Source organism: Pristiophorus japonicus, chromosome 3 (assembly GCF_044704955.1).
Source record: "Pristiophorus japonicus isolate sPriJap1 chromosome 3, sPriJap1.hap1, whole genome shotgun sequence".
Classification (NCBI taxonomy): Eukaryota; Metazoa; Chordata; class Chondrichthyes; family Pristiophoridae; genus Pristiophorus; species Pristiophorus japonicus.
Window position 1 is genome coordinate 29,182,525 of NC_091979.1, and position 18,562 is coordinate 29,201,086.

An 18,562-nucleotide genomic window follows, 5' to 3' on the forward strand; every position below is an offset into this window, starting at 1 on the left:
ACTTCTGCCATCTCTTTTAATACCCTGGGATGCATTTCACCTGGATCAGGGGACTTGTCTACCTTGAGTCCCATTAGCCTGTCCAGCACTACCTCCCTAGTGATAGTGATTTTCTCAAGGTCCTCCCTTCCCACATTCCCGTGACCAGCAATTTTTGGCATGGTTTTTGTGTCTTCCACTGTGAAGACCGAAGCAAAATAATTGTTTAAGGTCTCAGCCATTTCCACATTTCCCATTACTAAATCCCCCTTCTCATCTTCTAAGGGACCAACATTTACTTTAGTCACTCTTTTCCTTTTTATATATCGGTAAAAGCTTTTACTATCTGTTTATGTGCTTTGCGAAAGTTTACTTTCGTAATCTATCTTTCCTTTCTTTATTGCTTTCTTAGTCATACTTTGCTGTCGTTTAAAATTTTCCTAATCTTCTAGTTTCCCACAAACCTTGGCCACCTTATACGCATTGGTTTTTAATTTGATACTCTCCTTTATTTCCTTGGGTATCCACGGCTGGTTATCCCTTCTCTTACCACCCTTCTTTTTCACTGGAATATATTTTTGTTGCGCATTATGAAAGAGCTCCTTAAAAGTCCTCCACTGTTCCTCAATTGTGCCACCATTTAGTCTATGTTCCCAGTCTACTTTAGCCAACTCTGCCCTCATCCCACTGTAGTCCCCTTTGTTTAAGCATAGTAAGCTCGTTTGAGACACTACTTCCTCACCCTCAATCTGTATTACAAATTCAACCATACTATGATCACTCATTCCGAGAGGATCTTTTACTAGGAGATTGTTTATTATTCCTATCTCATTACACAGGACCAGATCTAAGATAGCTTGCTCCCTTGTAGGTTCTGTAACATACTGTTCTAAGAAACAATCCCATATGCATTCGATGAATTCCTCCTCCAGGCTACCCCGTGCGATTTGATTTGACCAATCGATATGTAGGTTAAAATCCCCCATGATTACTGCCATTCCTTTTTCCCATGCCTCTATTATTCCCTTGATTATTGTCCGCCCCACCGTGAAATTATTATTTGGGGGCCTATAAACTACTCCCACCAGTTACTTTTTCCCCTTACTATCTCTAATCTCCACCCACAATGATTCAACATTTTGTTCATTCGAGCCAATATCATCTCTCACAACTGCCCTGCTATTATCCTATATTAACAGAGCTACCCCACCTCCTTTCCCTTCTTGTCTATCCTTCCGAATTGTCAGCTACTCCTGTATATTTAATTCCCAGTCTTGGCCACCCTGCAACCACGTTTCTATAATGGCGATCAAATCATACCCAGTTGTAATGATTTGTGCCATCAACTCATTTACTTTATTTCGAATGCTGCGTGTGTTTAGGTAGAGTGTTTTAATACTAGTTTTTAAACCATGATTTTTAGTTTTGACCCCTCCTGCAGCCCCTTTATCTCCATACATATTGTCCCTTCCTATCACCTTGTGGTTTACACTTACCCCAGTGCTATTCTGCTCTGTTGCCTCCTGCCTTTTGCATTTTTTCTTGGGGTCCTGTTCATCTGCGCTCTCACCCACTCTAACTAGCTCAGAGCCCTCTCCTGGGTTCCAAATACTCCTCGCATTGAGGCACCGAGCTTTCAGGCTTGCCTTTTTATTACACTTTGACTCTTTATAATTTTGCTGTACATTGGCCCTTTTTGTTTTTAGCCTTGGGTTTCTCTGCCCTCCCCTTTTACTCATCTCCTTTCTGTCCTTTGCTTCTGTCTCCATTTTGTTTCCCTCTGTCTCCCTGCATTGGTTCCCATCCCCCTGCCATATTAGTTTAACTCCTCCCCAACAGCACTAGCAAACACTCCCCCTAGGACATTGGTTCTGATCCTGCCCAGGTGCAGACCGTACGGTTTGTACTGGTCCCACCTACCCCAGAACCGGTTCCAATGCCCCAGGAATTTGAATCCCTCCCTGCTGCACCACTGTTCAAGCCACGTATTCATCTGCGCTATCCTGCGATTCCTACTCTGACTAGCACGTGGCACTGGTAGCAATCCCGAGATTACTACTTTTGAGGTCCTACTTTTTAATTTAGCTCCTAGCTCCTTCAATTTGTCTCGTAGGACCTCATTCCTTTTTCTACCTATGTCGTTGGTACCAATGTGCACCACGGCCACGTCTCCCGCAAGTTCACCCCCTGTGGTCAGGGTGTGCATTTCTAGGGTGCAGGTACAGTGTACATGAGTTACAGTTACGTGACTATGTCATTGCAAGATGGTTAAATACATGACGTCACCTCCCCCCTTAAGCCTTTTTGTTTCAGAGGTTAATCTGTCAGGTGGTTGATGCTCTCTCGTGGAGCGCCGCAGTTGTGACTCTGGTGGCTGAGCCTCGGCACGTGTCTCTGTCACTTGAGGTGATTCCGGCCTGTCCGGGCTGGCCGCAGGGACTGAGCATGCTGAGGACTGTCTTTGTTGCTCGTCCGCTGGCAGTGGTGTGGGTGCCATCTCATGCTCTTCTTCAGGTTCCTCCGTGTCTACGCTGACCCTTTTCTTTATTTGCGGCATATCTGCCCATTGTTTAGTCGGACCACCATGACTCTAATTCCTTCTTTGCAAATTACGGTGCCCTCAAGCCACTTGGGTCCCAAAGCATGGTTAAGAACAAATACTGGATCATCTATTTCTATACACCTCCCCCTTGAGTTTCGATCATGGAGCTCGGTTTGGGACTGGCGCTTGCCCTCAACAATGTTTGCCAGGGCTGGGTGAATGAGGGACAGCCGCATTTTAAGCGTGCGTTTCATGGGTAGAGCTGCAGAACACCAAAGGGCAAAAAACGTTAGTGGGAGTTGTGTACAGACCTCCAAACAGTAGTAGTGATGTTGGGGAGGGCATCAAACAGGAAATTAGGGGTGCGTGCAATAAAGGTGCAGCAGTTATAATGGGTGACTTTAATATGCACATAGATTGGGCTAACCAAACTGGAAGCAATACGGTGGAGGAGGATTTTCTGGAGTGCATAAGGGATGGTTTTTTAGACCAATATGTCGAGGAACCAACTAGGGGGGAGGCCATCTTAGACTGGGTGTTATGTAATGAGAAAGGATTAATTAGCAATCTCGTTGTGCGAGGCCCCTTGGGGAAGAGTGACCATAATATGGTGGAATTCTGCATTAGGATGGAGAATGAAACAGTTAATTCAGAGACCATGGTCCAGAACTTAAAGAAGGCTAACTTTGAAGGTATGAGGCGTGAATTGGCTGAGATGGATTGGCGAATGATACTTAAGGGGTTGACTGTGGATGGGCAATGGCAGACATTTAGAGACAGCATGGATGAACTACAACAATTGTACATTCCTGTCTGGCATAGAAATAAAAAAGGGAAGGTGGCTCAACCGTGGCTATCAAGGGAAATCAGGGATAGTATTAAAGCCAAGGAAGTGGCATACAAATTGGCCAGAAATAGCAGCGAACCTGGGGACTGGGAGAAATTTAGAACTCAGCAGAGGAGGACAAAGGGTTTGATTAGGGCAGGGAAAATGGAGTATGAGAAGAAGCTTGCAGGGAACATTAAGACGGATTGCAAAAGTTTCTATAGATATGTAAAGAGAAAAAGGTTAGTAAAGACAAATGTAGGTCCCCTGCAGTCAGAATCAGGGGAAGTCATAACGGGGAACAAAGAAATGGCGGACCAATTGAACAAGTACTTTGGTTCGGTATTCACGAAGGAGGACACGAACAACCTTCCGGTTATAAAAGGGGTCGGGGGGTCTAGTAAGGAGGAGGAACTGAGGGAAATCCTTATTAGCCGGGAAATTGTGTTGGGGAAATTGATGGGATTGAAGGCCGATAAATCCCCAGGGCCTGATGGACTGCATCCCAGAGTACTTAAGGAGGTGGCCTTGGAAATAGTGGATGCGTTGACAGTCATTTTCCAACATTCCATTGACTCTGGATCAGTTCCTATGGAGTGGAGGGTAGCCAATGTAACCCCACTTTTTAAAAAAGGAGGGAGAGAGAAAACAGGGAATTATAGACCGGTCAGCCTGACATCGGTAGTGGGTAAAATGATGGAATCAATTATTAAGGATGTCATAGCAGTGCATTTGGAAAGAGGTGACAGGATAGGTCCAAGTCAGCATGGATTTGTGAAAGGGAAATCATGCTTGACAAATCTTCTGGAATTTTTTGAGGATGTTTCCAGTAGAGTGGACAAGGGAGAACCAGTTGATGTGGTATATTTGGACTTTCAGAAGGCGTTCGACAAGGTCCCACACAAGAGATTGATGTGCAATGTTAGAGCACATGGGATTGGGGGTAGTGTACTGACATGGATTGAGAACTGGTTGTCAGACAGGAAGCAAAGAGTAGGAGTAAATGGGGACTTTTCAGAATGGCAGGCAGTGCCTAGTGGGGTACCGCAAGGTTCTGTGCTGGGGCCCCAGCTGTTTACACTGTACATTAATGATTTAGATGAGGGGATTAAATGTAGTATCTCCAAATTTGCGGATGACACTAAGTTGGGTGGCAGTGTGAGCTGCGAGGAGGATGCTGTGAGGCTGCAGAGCGACTTGGATAGGTTAGGTGAGTGGGCAAATGCATGGCAGATGAAGTATAATGTGGATAAATGTGAGGTTATCCACTTTGGTGGTAAAAACAGAGAGACAGACTATTATCTGAATGGTGACAGATTAGGAAAAGGGGAGGTGCAAAGAGACCTGGGTGTCATGGTACATCAGTCATTGAAGGTTGGCATGCAGGTGCAGCAGGCGGTTAAGAAAGCAAATGGCATGTTGGCCTTCATAGCAAGGGGATTTGAGTACAGGGGCAGGGAGGTGTTGCTACAGTTGTACAGGGCATTGGTGAGGCCACACCTGGAGTATTGTGTACAGTTTTGGTCTCCTAACCTGAGGAAGGACATTCTTGCTATTGAGGGAGTGCAGCGAAGGTTCACCAGACTGATTCCCGGATGGCGGGACTGACCTATCAAGAAAGACTGGATCAACTGGGCTTGTATTCACTGGAGTTCAGAAGAATGAGAGGGGACCTCATAGAAACATATAAAATTCTGACGGGGTTAGACAGGTTAGATGCAGGAAGAATGTTCCCAATGTTGGGGAAGTCCAGAACCAGGGGTCACAGTCTAAGGATAAGGGGTAAGCCATTTAGGACCGAGATGCGGAGGAACTTCTTCACCCAGAGAGTGGTGAACCTGTGGAATTCTCTACCACAGAAAGTTGTTGAGGCCAATTCACTAAATATATTCAAAAAGGAGTTAGATGAGGTCCTTACTGCTAGGGGGATCAAGGGCTATGGCGAGAAAGCAGGAATGGGGTACTGAAGTTGAATGTTCAGCCATGAACTCATTGAATGGCGGTGCAGGCTAGAAGGGCCGAATGGCCTACTCCTGCACCTATTTTCTATGTTTCTATGTTTCTATGAGGATTTCCGCTGGCGGGACTCCCGTGAGTGAGAGCGGGCGGGACCTGTAGGCCAGCAGGAGGCACGATCAGCAGTACTGAAGGGAGGGTCCTTGGATGCATAGCATGCCCTGTTTTATGACTTGGACCGCACGTTCTGCCTGGCCATTGGAAGCCGGCTTGAACGGCGCTGTCTGGACATGTTTGATACCATTGCCCGACATAAACTCCTGGAATTCATGGCTGGTGAAATATGGGCCATTGTCGCTGACCAGGATGTCCGGCAAGCCATGGGTCGCGAAAACCGTACGCAGACTCTCCACAGTGATGGATGTCGTGCACGAGTTCAATATGCTGCACTCGATCCACTTCTAGTATGCATCGACAACAATCAGGAACATTTTCCCCATGAACGGGCCCGCATAGTCTACGTGAATACGTGACCATGGTCTGGTGGACCAGGGCCACAGGCTGAGTGGGGCCTGGGGGCATTGCCCAGCTGGGCACATGTCGTGCACCTGCGAACCCAGTGTTTCAGGTCTGAGTCAATCCCTGGACACCATACATGTGACCGGGCAATAGCCTTTATTAACACGATGCCAGGGTGCTCGCTGTGGAGTTCCCTGATGAACGCTTCCCTTCCTTTCTGGGGCATGACTACCCGGCTGCCCCATAGCAGGCAGTCGGCTTGGATGGAGAGCTCATCCATCCGTCTCTGAAACGGTCTGACTCCCTCGGAGCACGCCCTGTGTGCAGGCGCCCAATCCCCAGTCAGGACACATTTCTTTATCATGGATAGGAGGGGGTCCCTGTTGGTCCAGAGTTTGATCTGGTGGGTTGTGATGGGGGAGCCCGCAGTGTCAAAAGCCTCAACGGCCATGACCATCTCGGCGCTCTGCTCCGACGCCCCCTCGGTGGTGGCCAGTGGGAGCCTGCTGACCGCATCAGTGCAATTTTCGGTGCCTGGCCGGTGCCGTATGGTGTAGTCATACGCAGCCAGCGTGAGGGCCCAGCGCTGTATGCGAGCTGACGCATTGGCGTTGACAGCTTGTGGTCCGTCTCTAGCTCGAACTGTCTATCAAAAAGGTACTGATGCATCTTTTTTATACTGTAAACACAAGCGAGTGCTTCCTTCTCGACCATGCCGTATCCACGCTCTGCCTGGGAGAGCGACCTGGAGGCATAAGCCACCGGTTGGAGTCGGCCGTCATCGTTACCCTGCTGCAACACACACCCAACCCCGTAGGATGACGCATCACATATTAAAACCAGTTTTTTACAGGGGTCATACAAAGTCAACAGTTTGTTGGAACACAGCAGGTTCCTCACCTTGTTGAAAGCCCGTTCTTAACAGTCCCCCCAAAACCATTCACAACCTTTACGCAGGAGCATGTGTAATGGCTCCAACAATGTGCTTAAGTTCGGCAGAAAGTTCCCAAAGTAGTTCAAAAGTCCCAGGAATGATCGCAACTGCGACGTGTTGCCGGGTCTGGGTGCCCGGCGGATCGCCTCCGTTTTTGATTCAGTGGGCCGGATCCCATCTGCGGCAACCCTCCTGCCCAAAAACTCGACCGCTGGGGCCAAAAACACACACTTGGCCATTTTCAGCCGCAAGCCTACCCGATCCAATCGGCGTAGCACCTCCTCCAGGTTGTGGAGGTGTTCTTCGGTGTCTCGACTCGTTATGAGAATGTCGTCTTGGAATATGATCGTTCCAGAGATGGATTCGAGCAAGCTTTCCATGTTTCTCTGAAAGATGGCTGCTGCTAAACTAATGCTAAACGGACACCTGTTGTTGACAAATAATCCCTTGTGCGTCATGATGGTGGTCAGAAGCTTGGATTCTTCAGCCAGTTCCTGAGTCATGTAGGCCGAAGTGAGGTCCAACTTCGTGAACAGCTAGCCACCTGCCAGCGTGGCAAAAAGGTCCTCCGCTCTCGGAAGCGGGTATTGGTCTTGCAGTGATACTCGGTTGATGGTGGCTTTGTAGTTGCCACAAATCCTAACCGAGCCATCTGCTTTGAGGACGAGAACGATGGGGCTTGCCCAGTCGCTGAATTCAACGGCCGAAATTATGTCCTCTCTGAGTAGCCTGTCCAGTTCACATTCAATTTTTTCATGCATCACATACGCACCGCTCTGGCTTTATGGTGCACTGGTCTGGCATCCGGAGTGATGCGTATCACTACTTTAGTGCCCTTGAACATTCCGACATCAGGTTGAAACAGTGACCCGAATTTTTGCAGGACCTGTGAGCATGAACTTTGCTCCACGGATGAAATGGCGTGCATATCCCCCCATTTCCAATTCATCTCAGCTAGCCAACTCCTCCCCAAAAGCGCAGGGCCATTTCCCGGAACGATCCAGAGTGGCAGCCGGTTCTGTAATGCATTATGTGTTACTACCAAGTTTGCACTGGGATGATCTCTTTAGTGTACATCCGTAGCTGCTGTGAAGCACCTTGGGGCCATTTACTTCAAGTTGTGTTGCCAAGTCAAGGCCCATAGCTGCAGTCTGGGAGTACCTTCACCACATGGACTGCAGCGGTTCAAGAAGGCGGCTCACCATCCCCTTCTCAAAGGCAATTAGGGATGGGCAATGAATGCTGGCCTTGCCAGCGATGCCCACATCCCCGGAACGAATACAAAAAAACACATCTCTGATGCTGCCTGACCTGCCTGCCATTCCTTCATTGGTCTTCCGCTACTTACAAAAACTCAAAGATTGGGAGAAGCACATGGAGAGACCCATTGGTGTCACAAATCATTCTTCTGGGGAAGTAAAGTATTAGAGCAATTAGCACATTCACATGATAAGGTTTCAATTTCTGCTGTGGTCTTTTGGGTAGGAGCAAGCAGAAGGGGGTGTGCCTCTCTACAACAAGGAAGAACCTCTGCACAGATCCATCCAGGTCCCTGCAATAGACTTCTGCCAGCTCCAAGGGTTGTATTGCAAAGGTTGGGGAACAGGTTTCCTGCCTGACCTCATGGCTAGCTGTGCGGTGGTACTTAAAAATAATTAGATTTTTAAAGAAAGGAAGACTTGCATTTATACAGCGCTTTTAATGATCTCAGGATGTCCCAAAGCATTTTACAGTCAATGAAGTGCTTTTTGAAGTGTAGTCACTGTTGTAATGTAGGAAATGCGGCTGCCAATTTGCGCACAGCAAGCCCCGACAAACAGCAATGTGATAATGACCTTTCATCTGTTTTTTTTAATGATGTTGGTTGAGAGATAAATATTGGCAGGATGGGGGGGTAAATTTTCCAGCTCTTCTTCGAAATGGTGCCATGGATTTTTTGCGTCCACCTGACAGGGCAGATGTGCTCTCAGTTTAACGTCTCGTTCGAAAGATGGCTCCTCCACCAGAGCAGCGCTCTGTCATTCCCTGGAGTGTCAGCCTGGATTTAGTGCTCAACTTTCTGGAGTGGGACTTGAACCCACAACCTTCTGACTCAAAAGGCGAGAGTGCTGCCCACTGAACCACGGCCAACACCAAGGAGGATAGGGGAGAAAAAAATATTGAAATTAGGGGGAAGGAAAATGAAAAAATACCTTGACAGCAGCAAATTCTGTATCAGGTTTAATTAATAGGAGAACACCATTGTACATGTCCACATGAGAATGCTGGACTGATATTTGCTATAGAATGAATACATACATGTCATGAAAAGTAATGCGAAACATAGAAACTTAGAAATTTACAGCGCAGAAGGAGGCCATTTCGGCCCATCGTGTCCGCGTTGGCCGACAAAGAGCCGCACGGCCCTCGGTCAGCAGCCCTGAAGGTTACATTTAAACCTATGAACAATGAACAGTGGCAGAAAGGTAAAGAGCACCCAGCCCAACCAGTTCGCCCCACACAACTGCGACACCCCTTGCACCGGAACATTCTACACTCCGCCCCAACCGGAGGTTGCAAGATTTAATTATCATACAGTATCTTCCTTCACCAACAAAAAAATGGTAAATATACCGTGAGATTGCACGCATTGAACTTGTATCACATATTTCATCTTGAATCCGTCTTTCGGATGAGACGTTAAACCGAGGCTCCCACCTGCTCTCTCAGGTGGACAATAAGATCCCATGCCATCAATTCGAAGAAGAGCAGGGGAGTTACCCCCCGGTGTCCTGGACAATATTTATCCCTCAACCATCATCACTAAAAACAGCACTTCCAACAGTGCAGCATTCCCTCAGCACTGCACTGGAGTGTCAGCCTAGATTTATGTGCTCAAGCTCCTGGAGTGGGCCTTGAACCCACAACCTTCTGACTCAGAGGTGAACAACATTGTACATGTTCACATGAGAATGCTGGACAGATATTTGCTATAGAATGAATACCTACATGTTAAAAAAAGTAATTAGAAATCCATAGAAATCCATAGCGCAGAAGGAGGCTAACAAAGCACTGGGTTCATTTCTAGAAGAATAGAATTCTAAAGCAGAGAAGTTATGTTAAACTTATATAGAACCTTGGTTAGACTACATTTAGTGGTAATCTGCTCAGTTACAAAAGTGATATAGACGCATTAAAGAATGTTTTAAAAAGATTTACCAGGATGATACCAGAACTGAGAGGTTATAACTATCAGGAAAGACTGAACAGGCTGGGGCTTTTTTCTCCAGAAAAGTGGAGGCTGAGAGATGACCTGATAGAGGTCCTTAAAATAATGAATGGGGTTTGATAGGGGAGACATAGAGAGGAGGTTTCCACCTGTGCGGAGTCCAGACTAGATATCATAGATATAAGATAGTCACTAATAAATCCAGGGGAAACTTCTTTACCCGGAGAGTGTTTCGAATGTGGAACTTGCTACCACATGGACTGATGGAGGCAAATCAGATAGATGCATTTAAGGGGAAGCTAGATAAGCACATGAGTGAGAAAGGAATAGAAGGATACGCTGTTAGGGTGAGATGACGTAAGCTGGGAGGAGACTCCAGTGGATCGTAAAACACCGGCATAGACCAGTTAGTCCGAGTGTCCTGTTTCTGTGCTGTAAATTCTATGTAATACTAAGTAAATTGAATTTGCATCTCTTGAGCTGAGAGATTGATTTATGCTACGTGTTCGCACTCTGTGCAGAATTCTGTTGGGCAGTGGGCAAGGCTGATAATCAAAGTGCAGATAGTGGCATAGGCAAATGGATTATTCTTATATATGAAATCAAAGAGTGTGAAATAAATAAATGCCAGTTTAAATTCAGTGAGTAGCAGCTCAAATGGTAAGTGCATAATAATAATGACGACTGATTGGTGTATGGGTAAAACACCAATTGATTTTTCTGTTTAACACTCTTATACCAGGCTGTACAATGAGCTGTTATGTTCCATTAACATGTTGTACTCATTATTCTGACAGAAGATAGAACCTGGACCATAATTCAGCACAACAACACAAAGGAAACCAAATTGCAAGGTTCTCCCAAGGTCGACAAGCCTTACGTCGCGTCCTTTAACTATAGCGCCAGCATGGAACAGCTGCAGACCATGATTAACAGGGCCGAGCACTGTGAGCAGGAGATTGCCTACCACTGCAAGAACTCGCACCTCCTGAATACACCTGGTAAGTGTAGCCATAGTAATCTTTAATTATACTGAGCCGATCGGGCCCCAAACTCGCAGTGCGTTTCCACCTCCCCTGCTGGTGTGGTACAGAGATTGCCTGTGAGACTGTTCTTTGACACTCAGCATTAACATGGAAAGCTGTATTAACACAACAGAAGGGTCTCTCTGGACCCTCCATCACCTCTCCCCACCCGTCAAAGTGAGTGAAAGAGAAACACATACAACAACTACCATAGTGATGAGGAAAGGTTAAGAAAGGAAGCACTTACATCTATGTAACGTCTTTCACGGCTTCGCAACCTAAGTACTTCACGGCCGAAAAAGTAGTTTAAGAGTTGTAGTCACTGCTGTAATGTAGCAATATGTGACAGCCAATTTGAGCACAGCAAGGTTCCACAAACAGCAATGAGATAACTGACCAGATAATCTGTTTTGATGGTGTTGGTTGAGGGATGATTGTTGGTCAGGACCACCGCTGTTCTTTGAATAGTGCTATGGAATCTTTTACATCCACTTGAGAGGGAATGTGAGGCCTCGGTTTAACGGCTCATCTGAAAGACGGCACCTCCGACAGTGCAGCACTCCCTCAGTCCTACACTGGAGTGTCAACATGCAATTTGAGCTCAAGTCCTTGGAGTGGGACTTCAACCCACAACCTTCTGAATCCAAGGCGATAGAGCTACCCACTAAGCCATGGCTGAGGAAACTAAACTTGTTTTCATTGGAAAGAAGAGACTTTGAGGTGACCTAACAGAAGTTTTCAAATTATAAGCTAGATTGATGACATTTATTCGAAGCACTTGTTCATTTTGACAAAGGATTTGAAAGCCAAAGGATATTAGGGATATCAGGCACTGCTATTTCGCACAAAGGGAAATTCACATTTGGAATAAGTTACCAGGGAGGCCATTGGAGCAAATCCATTTTTAGTCTTTTGTCTAGCATGCATCTGTCACACTTTAGGTGTCACACATCCAGGTGTTCAACATATAAAAGAAAGAAAGATAAAACTGGTCACTTCAGGAGGTATATATTTCTTCCCCTGACACTCTGGCCTTTCATCAAGAGCAACAGTTGATTGACCTTAGCAATTTCCATCTAATTGACCTCAGGGTATGCCTATTTAGACCACTAGCCCACAGTTGGTTTAAAGGTGTGCATCAAGTTACAGACAGTTGCATTGCCCCTCTCAGATAAATGTAAAAGATACCCTTGCACTAATTCAAAGTCGTGCAGGGGTATGGAGAGAAAGCAGGAAAGGAGTACTGAGGGAATGATCAGCCATGATCTTATTGAATGGTGGTGCAGGCTCAAAGGGCCGAATGGCCTACTCCTGCACCTATTTTCTATGTTCCTATGTTCCTATGTTTCTATGCAGGCGGGTCCTACTCAGTGCCCTGGTGCTAATATTTATCCCTCAACCAACATCACTAAAATAGATTATCCGATCATTGTCACATTGCCGTTTGTGGGAGCTTGCTATGCGCAAATTGGTTGACGCATTTCCTACATTACACTTTAAAAAGTACTTCATTGGCAGTCAAGCGCTTTGGGAGGCCTGGTGGTTGTTGAAGGTGCTGTCGAAATGCAAACCTTTCCTACATTACAACACTGACCACACTTTAAATTGATTTAATTGGCTGTAAAGCACTTTGGAGCGTACTTAGGTTGTGAAAGAAACTATATAACCAAGTCTTTCTCTCAAACCCATCTTGAAAGGCTTTCACTGAGAGTTCGTTCCATCTATCCACGATTCTATGTGTATTTATGAGAGGGGTGAAGTTTCTCACTTAAGGTCTGTTACCTTTAAACCCTGGGCACTAAGGCCTGATGCCAAAAGGCAGAGGCAGGGACAAAACATTTTTTTCTGCTGCTTTAGTCCTTTTAGCTAATTCAACACCTCAGCTCAGAATTGACAGAGTGAATTAGGGCAGTTATTTGTCAAAGTCAGCATTTAGGTAACCGAGAAAAAAACATGTGATTAAATTTTGACAAGTGGCTGAATCCACCATTTGTCTGCATTGTACCTAACAACTTTTACGCATTTCTTCCAGGGGTTTTGAACGGAGTGATTTATGGTACAGCTCAATGTGAACTGAAATCTTGTTCGTTAAATCAGTCCAGGTACCAGGGATGAGGGACTTCAATAATGTGGCGATACCATCATCATCATCATCATCATAGGCAGTCCCTCAAAATCCAGGAAGACTTGCTTCCACTCTCAAAGTGAGTTCTCAGGTGACTGTACAGTCCAATACGGGAATTACAGTCCCTGTCACAGGTGGAACAGACAGTGGTTGAAGGAAAGGGTGGGTGGTTTTCCGCACACTCCTTCCGCTGCCTGCGCTTGTTTTCTGCATGCTCTTGGTGACGAGACTCGAGGTGCTCAGCACTCTCCCGGATCCTCTTCCTCCACTTAGGGTGGTCTTTGGCCAGGGATTCCCAGGTGTCGGTGGGGATGTTGCACTTTAGCAAGGAGGATGTCCTTGAAACATTTCCTCTGCCCACCAGGGGCTCGCTTGCCGTGTAGGAGTTCTGAGTAGAGCGCTTGCTTTGGGAGTTTCGTGTCAGGCACGCGAACAATGTGGCTCGCCCAATGGAGCTCATCGAGTGTGGTCAGTGCTTCAATGCTGGGAATGTTGGCCTGATCGAGAACACTGACGTTGGTGCGTTTATCCTCCCAGTGGATTTGCAGGATCGTGCGGAGACATAGTTGGTGGTATTTCTCCAGCGATTTGGGGTGCCTAACTCTGGCGATACCAGAGAGTCTGCGACTGTTCTCCTTGAAGCAGAGATGGTTAAGGGGACATTCAATAAAATTGTTGAAAATCATAAAAATAGAGTAAATATGGAGAAACTGCCTCCACAGGTGAATGGGTTGGTAACCAAAGGACATGGATTTAAGGCCTTTGCAAAACAACCAGAGGGGTGATGAGGAGAATTAATTTTTTTACGCACCAATCTGGAATGCACTGCCTGAAAGGGTGCTGGAAAAAGATGCAGTGTAACTTTCAAAAAGTAATTGGAGAAATAATTGAAAAAGAAAAATTCACAAGGGCTGTGGGGAAAGAGCGGGGCAGTGTGACTAATTGGATAGCTCTTTCAAACAGCCAGCACAGGCACAGTGGGCAAAATGGCCTCCTTCTGTGCTGTGTATTTCTGTGATTCTGTGCAGTACGACATGAAATACATGTTCAGTGGAAGATGTTCTTTAATGGGAACACCCAAAATAGTCATGTTTATTTAACTATGCTTGTTGAGTCAGTGTGGGGAATGAAACCTTGCTAGTGCAAATAGATCGTTTAGCCAATGCTGCTATTTTCAAATTTCTCATTAACTGCTATATATAACAATCATATATAAATGCCAGTTTGAATCAATATACTGCCTACTTCTAAAATATATTAGGCCACAATCAGTTCTATACTTAGTATTGCTGCATTGATTTATTTCTTTGTGGAGATCAGACCAAATGAAAGCAAACTGTAGGCCATTTGTGACCCATCATTCCTTCGCCTGCAACCCCACAAGACCTACTGCTCCGTGCTCTACTGGACCATTTCATGGCCTGCTTGGATGTAGGATGTTGACCGAGCCCAGACTCTCTGGGGGCGAAATTACCCCGTTAGCACCTCTAAGGGGCGCTAATGGGGTGCAAGATACTTTTCACCGCGGGGGGGGGGGGAAACGCTACCACCTCATGGGAAATTTCCCCCGGTGTTTGCGGATGCATCAGTCACGGCAGCACCGCACCCCGCGGTTAGCGCCCCGGGCCGCCGCACAACCGGCGATGACGTCATCGCCGTGCGCGGTGACCCCCTACCGCCCCACGTCGACCCCTTAACGCCCCGCGGGGGGAAACTGCGAGGCTGGAGCGAGCAGATTTCAGTGCCAGCTTCGTGGGGGTCGCGAAGCTGGCAGACATCCGTTCTTGGGGCGCTCCTCAAATGCCATTGTGCCAGCGGCCTGGGTCGCAATCTTTATTTGCCGGCCGTCTCTCAGGTAGGCTCAATGATGGAGGCCCTAGAATGGTCCAGGTTGCCACCTTGTGGCCCGGCTCTCCATCTTGGGTGCCAGGCTGGCAGGTCTGGTCGCTCGCTGCCCTGGTGGTAAGGGCAATTTCACAGCGAAGGCGGAACGTCTACACCGGGTGTTAAAATTCCTCCAATTGGGGCTCAGGGCTACTTCGCCCTCTCGTTTTCTTGCTCTGCAGTGAAAGGAGCCAATGAGATGCTTCATGGAAGCAAAGGGAATATTACAAGGAGCAAAGGTTGTCCCAGTTTCCATTTAGTGAGTACAGAGCCCCATTAAACAAATAACAACTTGTATTTATATAGCGCCTTTAACATAGTAAAATGTCCCAAAGTGCTTCACAGGAGCATTATCAAATATAATTTGACACTGAGCCACATAAAGAGATATTCGAACAGGTGACCAAAAGCTTGATCAAAGAGGTAGGTTTAAAAGAGCATCTTAAAGGAAGAAAGAGACGTAGAGAGGCGGAGAGGTTTAGAGAAAAAATTCCAGAGCTTGGGGCCTTGGCAGCCGAGGGCACGGCTGCTAATGGTGAAGCGATTAAAATCGGGGATGCTCAAGAGGCCAGAATCGGAGGAGCGCAGAGATCTTGGAGGATTTGTGAGACTGGAGGAGGTTACAGAGATTGGGAGGGGCGAGGCCATGGAGAGATTTGAAAATAAAAATGAGAATTTTATAATCGTGGAGTTGCTTAACCGGTTCATAGAAATTAACGTTTAACAGAATAATCAGACCTACAGTTTATTTTGTACCCCTTTTCACACAGGAGGCACCTGGCCTCTATCTACCAACAGTCCCTAATAGCTTGACTTAAATCAGGGGTCACTGTGAGCGCAATTGCATGCACTGTCCCATTGATCCTTCCCTCTGTGACGTCGCAATCCTGAGGCCTATCATTGAGCAAGACGGCAGTTGTCATTGTGACTCTTGACACAAAAAGAATGAGTAAAAGCATTTGTCTAATCCAATAACTTCAGTCCAAAGTGAATCTCACAATAAATTACATTTGCATGGAGATGATGCACCATCACCAGAAGTGCTGTCAAAATTAATTTCTGGAAATTTGGTCTGTGGAAATACTGGAAAAGAAGAAAATACTTGCATTGTTCTAACACTTGATCACATCACTCGGAAATTTCTTCAAGCTCTTCGCGTACAGTGAATTGCTTTGAAATGGAGGGGTTATTCTTATCTAGGCAAGGGCAGCATCCATTTTGGGTAGCGCAAGATCCCACAAACAGTGATGAGACAAATGTTTTATTTTGTTGTTGGTTGAGGGAGAAGTATTGACCAGGAATCTGGGAATTGGCAACTGAGAATTCTCAAATATAAAATGCAAATGTTGCAACTAAAATGGAGACAAACTTATGCTCATTTTTAATCGACCAGATGCATTACTATAATAGCTAGTAAGCAAAATTGAGACTGTTACATATAAAAATTAACGCAGCTCAAGTACTTTAACACTATCAGTTATGTTTATACAGTAGTGTTGGGTAAATGATTTATTTATTGTGCATGCTTTTTAATGTTTTTTTTAAAAAAGATAAGTTAATATACCAAGGATTTAAAATTAGATCTTAACATTTAATCTACCATTCTGTTTTTGAGTAGTTTTCACTTGGTGTTAGGTCTAGTAAATCTAACACGTTCCTTCAGATTAAACCATGAAAATAGGATAAGAAAAGAGCAGGCCCAAGGCACATTTAAGAGGCTTCACTGAACAAAACATTGAATTGACTTAGAGCACAAGAGTGAAAACAAAAATCCCAGTGTTATTTGCATAACCGCTGATTTCTCTGAGGAACAGGTTTTGGATGGATGAACTGAGCTTGCACTGAAAGGCCTTCTTCACGTTTGTCTATCTTGTGATTGTGCAATAGTTGTGCCAAATAGATTTAGTTTGTTTATATCCGTAATTTATGCACCTGTGAGTATGCTCACAGGTTGGCAGAGCTGTTGAGGACCAGGATGGCCGAGTGGTTCAGACGTTGGCCTTAAAATTCAATGGGTTTTTCCCGCGTGGGTTCGTACCCCACTCTTGGTATCTCTTTAATTTAACACGGATTTCCTCCCATTCTGATCAGTGATACCAGATTTTCATCTGTTGAATCTGCAATTTCTAGGGAGGGCGGTCAGTCGTTGGTGTGCGTCAGCGCCCAGCTAGCTAGCTACTTTCCGTCTTCAGACCCTGCAGAGGTACCTTTACGTTGAGCCCCCTCCTAGTTGGTGTGCGCTGGCGACGTATTTCTTCTGCCAGCAGCACGGCCTCAACTATGACACGCAGCTCCTGTTTGTGAGCTTGGGGGGCGTCAGGACCGCCGTCCAGGGGCTGCCTGTCTTTTACAAGGAACTCACCAGGGTCTGGAACAAAGTCTCCACCAAGCGCAGCTCTCCACCGGCTGGAGTGGCGGCTGTCCTGCAGGAGTCGCTGCTCAGGAATCCGTACCTTCACGACCGAGGTTTTAGGTGGCAGTCGGACGAGAGGGCTGTGGCTGGTGAGGTGACCAGGGTCAGGGACCTGCTCGATGGCGGAGGAGCGGGCTGGATGGTGCCAGACATGCTGGTGCGGCGCCTAAATTTGGCCGACGTCCGCCGCGCGGCCGATGCCATCGAGTCGCTAAAAACAGCTCTGGGCCCTGACTCCGTTAGGTGTGTCGAGGAGGCTCAAGCGCGTGAGGAGATCCCGTCCGAACTGACCCCTGTCCGGACGGAATTCCTCATCGGTGCCAAACCCCGGAACCTCCCGCGGGAGCCGGCGCCTCACAACTTGAGCCACCTCGGGGAAATCCCCTCCGTGCCTTTCAGTTCTGCGCGGAGGGGTTTCCTGTACGGGCTGCTCCTGCACACTCTCAACTTTGCCATCCTCGCCTGCCGTCCGGACACGCCATGGCGTACCATCTTGCCGTCCGGAGGAGTCGGGGGTCCCTGATGGAGTGCACTCTACGCGGGAGTCCTCCCCGTATTTATCGAGGACTTGGCCTGGAGGGTGGTGCACGGAGCAGTCCCGTGCAATAAATTTTTAAGTTGGTTCACGGGCTCCCAGGCCGCCTGCAATTTCTGCGGTCTGGAAGAGTCCGTGTTCCACGTTTTTATGGAGTGTGCGAGGTTGCAGCCCCTGTTCCATTATTTAAAGGGACTGCTCCTCAATTTCTGGCTGCACTTCAGTCCCACACTCCTGATCTTTGGGCACCCTGTGCGGAGGGGAGCGGGTAGGTCCGAGGGCCTCCTTGTAGGACTGCTCCTGGGCACGGCCAAGTGTGCCATCAGCCCGTCCAGGCAGCGGGCGGTCGAGGGGGTCGTTCAGCCTGACTGCCTGCCTCTCTTCCGCGCCTACATCCGGGCCAGGGTGTCCTTAGAGATGGAGCACGCGGTGTCCACCGGTACGCTCGCGGCCTTCCGCGAGAGGTGGGCGCCGGAGGGACTGGAGTGCATCATCACCCCCGGCAACCAAATTTTAATTTGATGTTATTTGTTTTAAAGTTTAATTTGTTTTAATTGCTGGGTTTTAGTGTCCCCCTCCCCTTTTATAGGGGGCACTTGTAAATTATATGATTTTA

General features: G+C 47.0%; 1 protein-coding gene across 1 annotated transcript in view; it reads left to right on the top strand.

Annotated features, from left to right (window-relative positions):
• The window catches only part of LOC139253699 (contactin-associated protein-like 5), a 1,150,822-nt gene that overhangs the window by 651,606 nt on the left and 480,654 nt on the right, over positions 1 to 18,562 (top strand). The window contains exon 13 of the mRNA XM_070873518.1: positions 10,762 to 10,965. Coding sequence (XP_070729619.1) covers positions 10,762 to 10,965 — 204 coding nt within the window. The remainder of the gene's footprint in view (positions 1 to 10,761; positions 10,966 to 18,562) is intronic.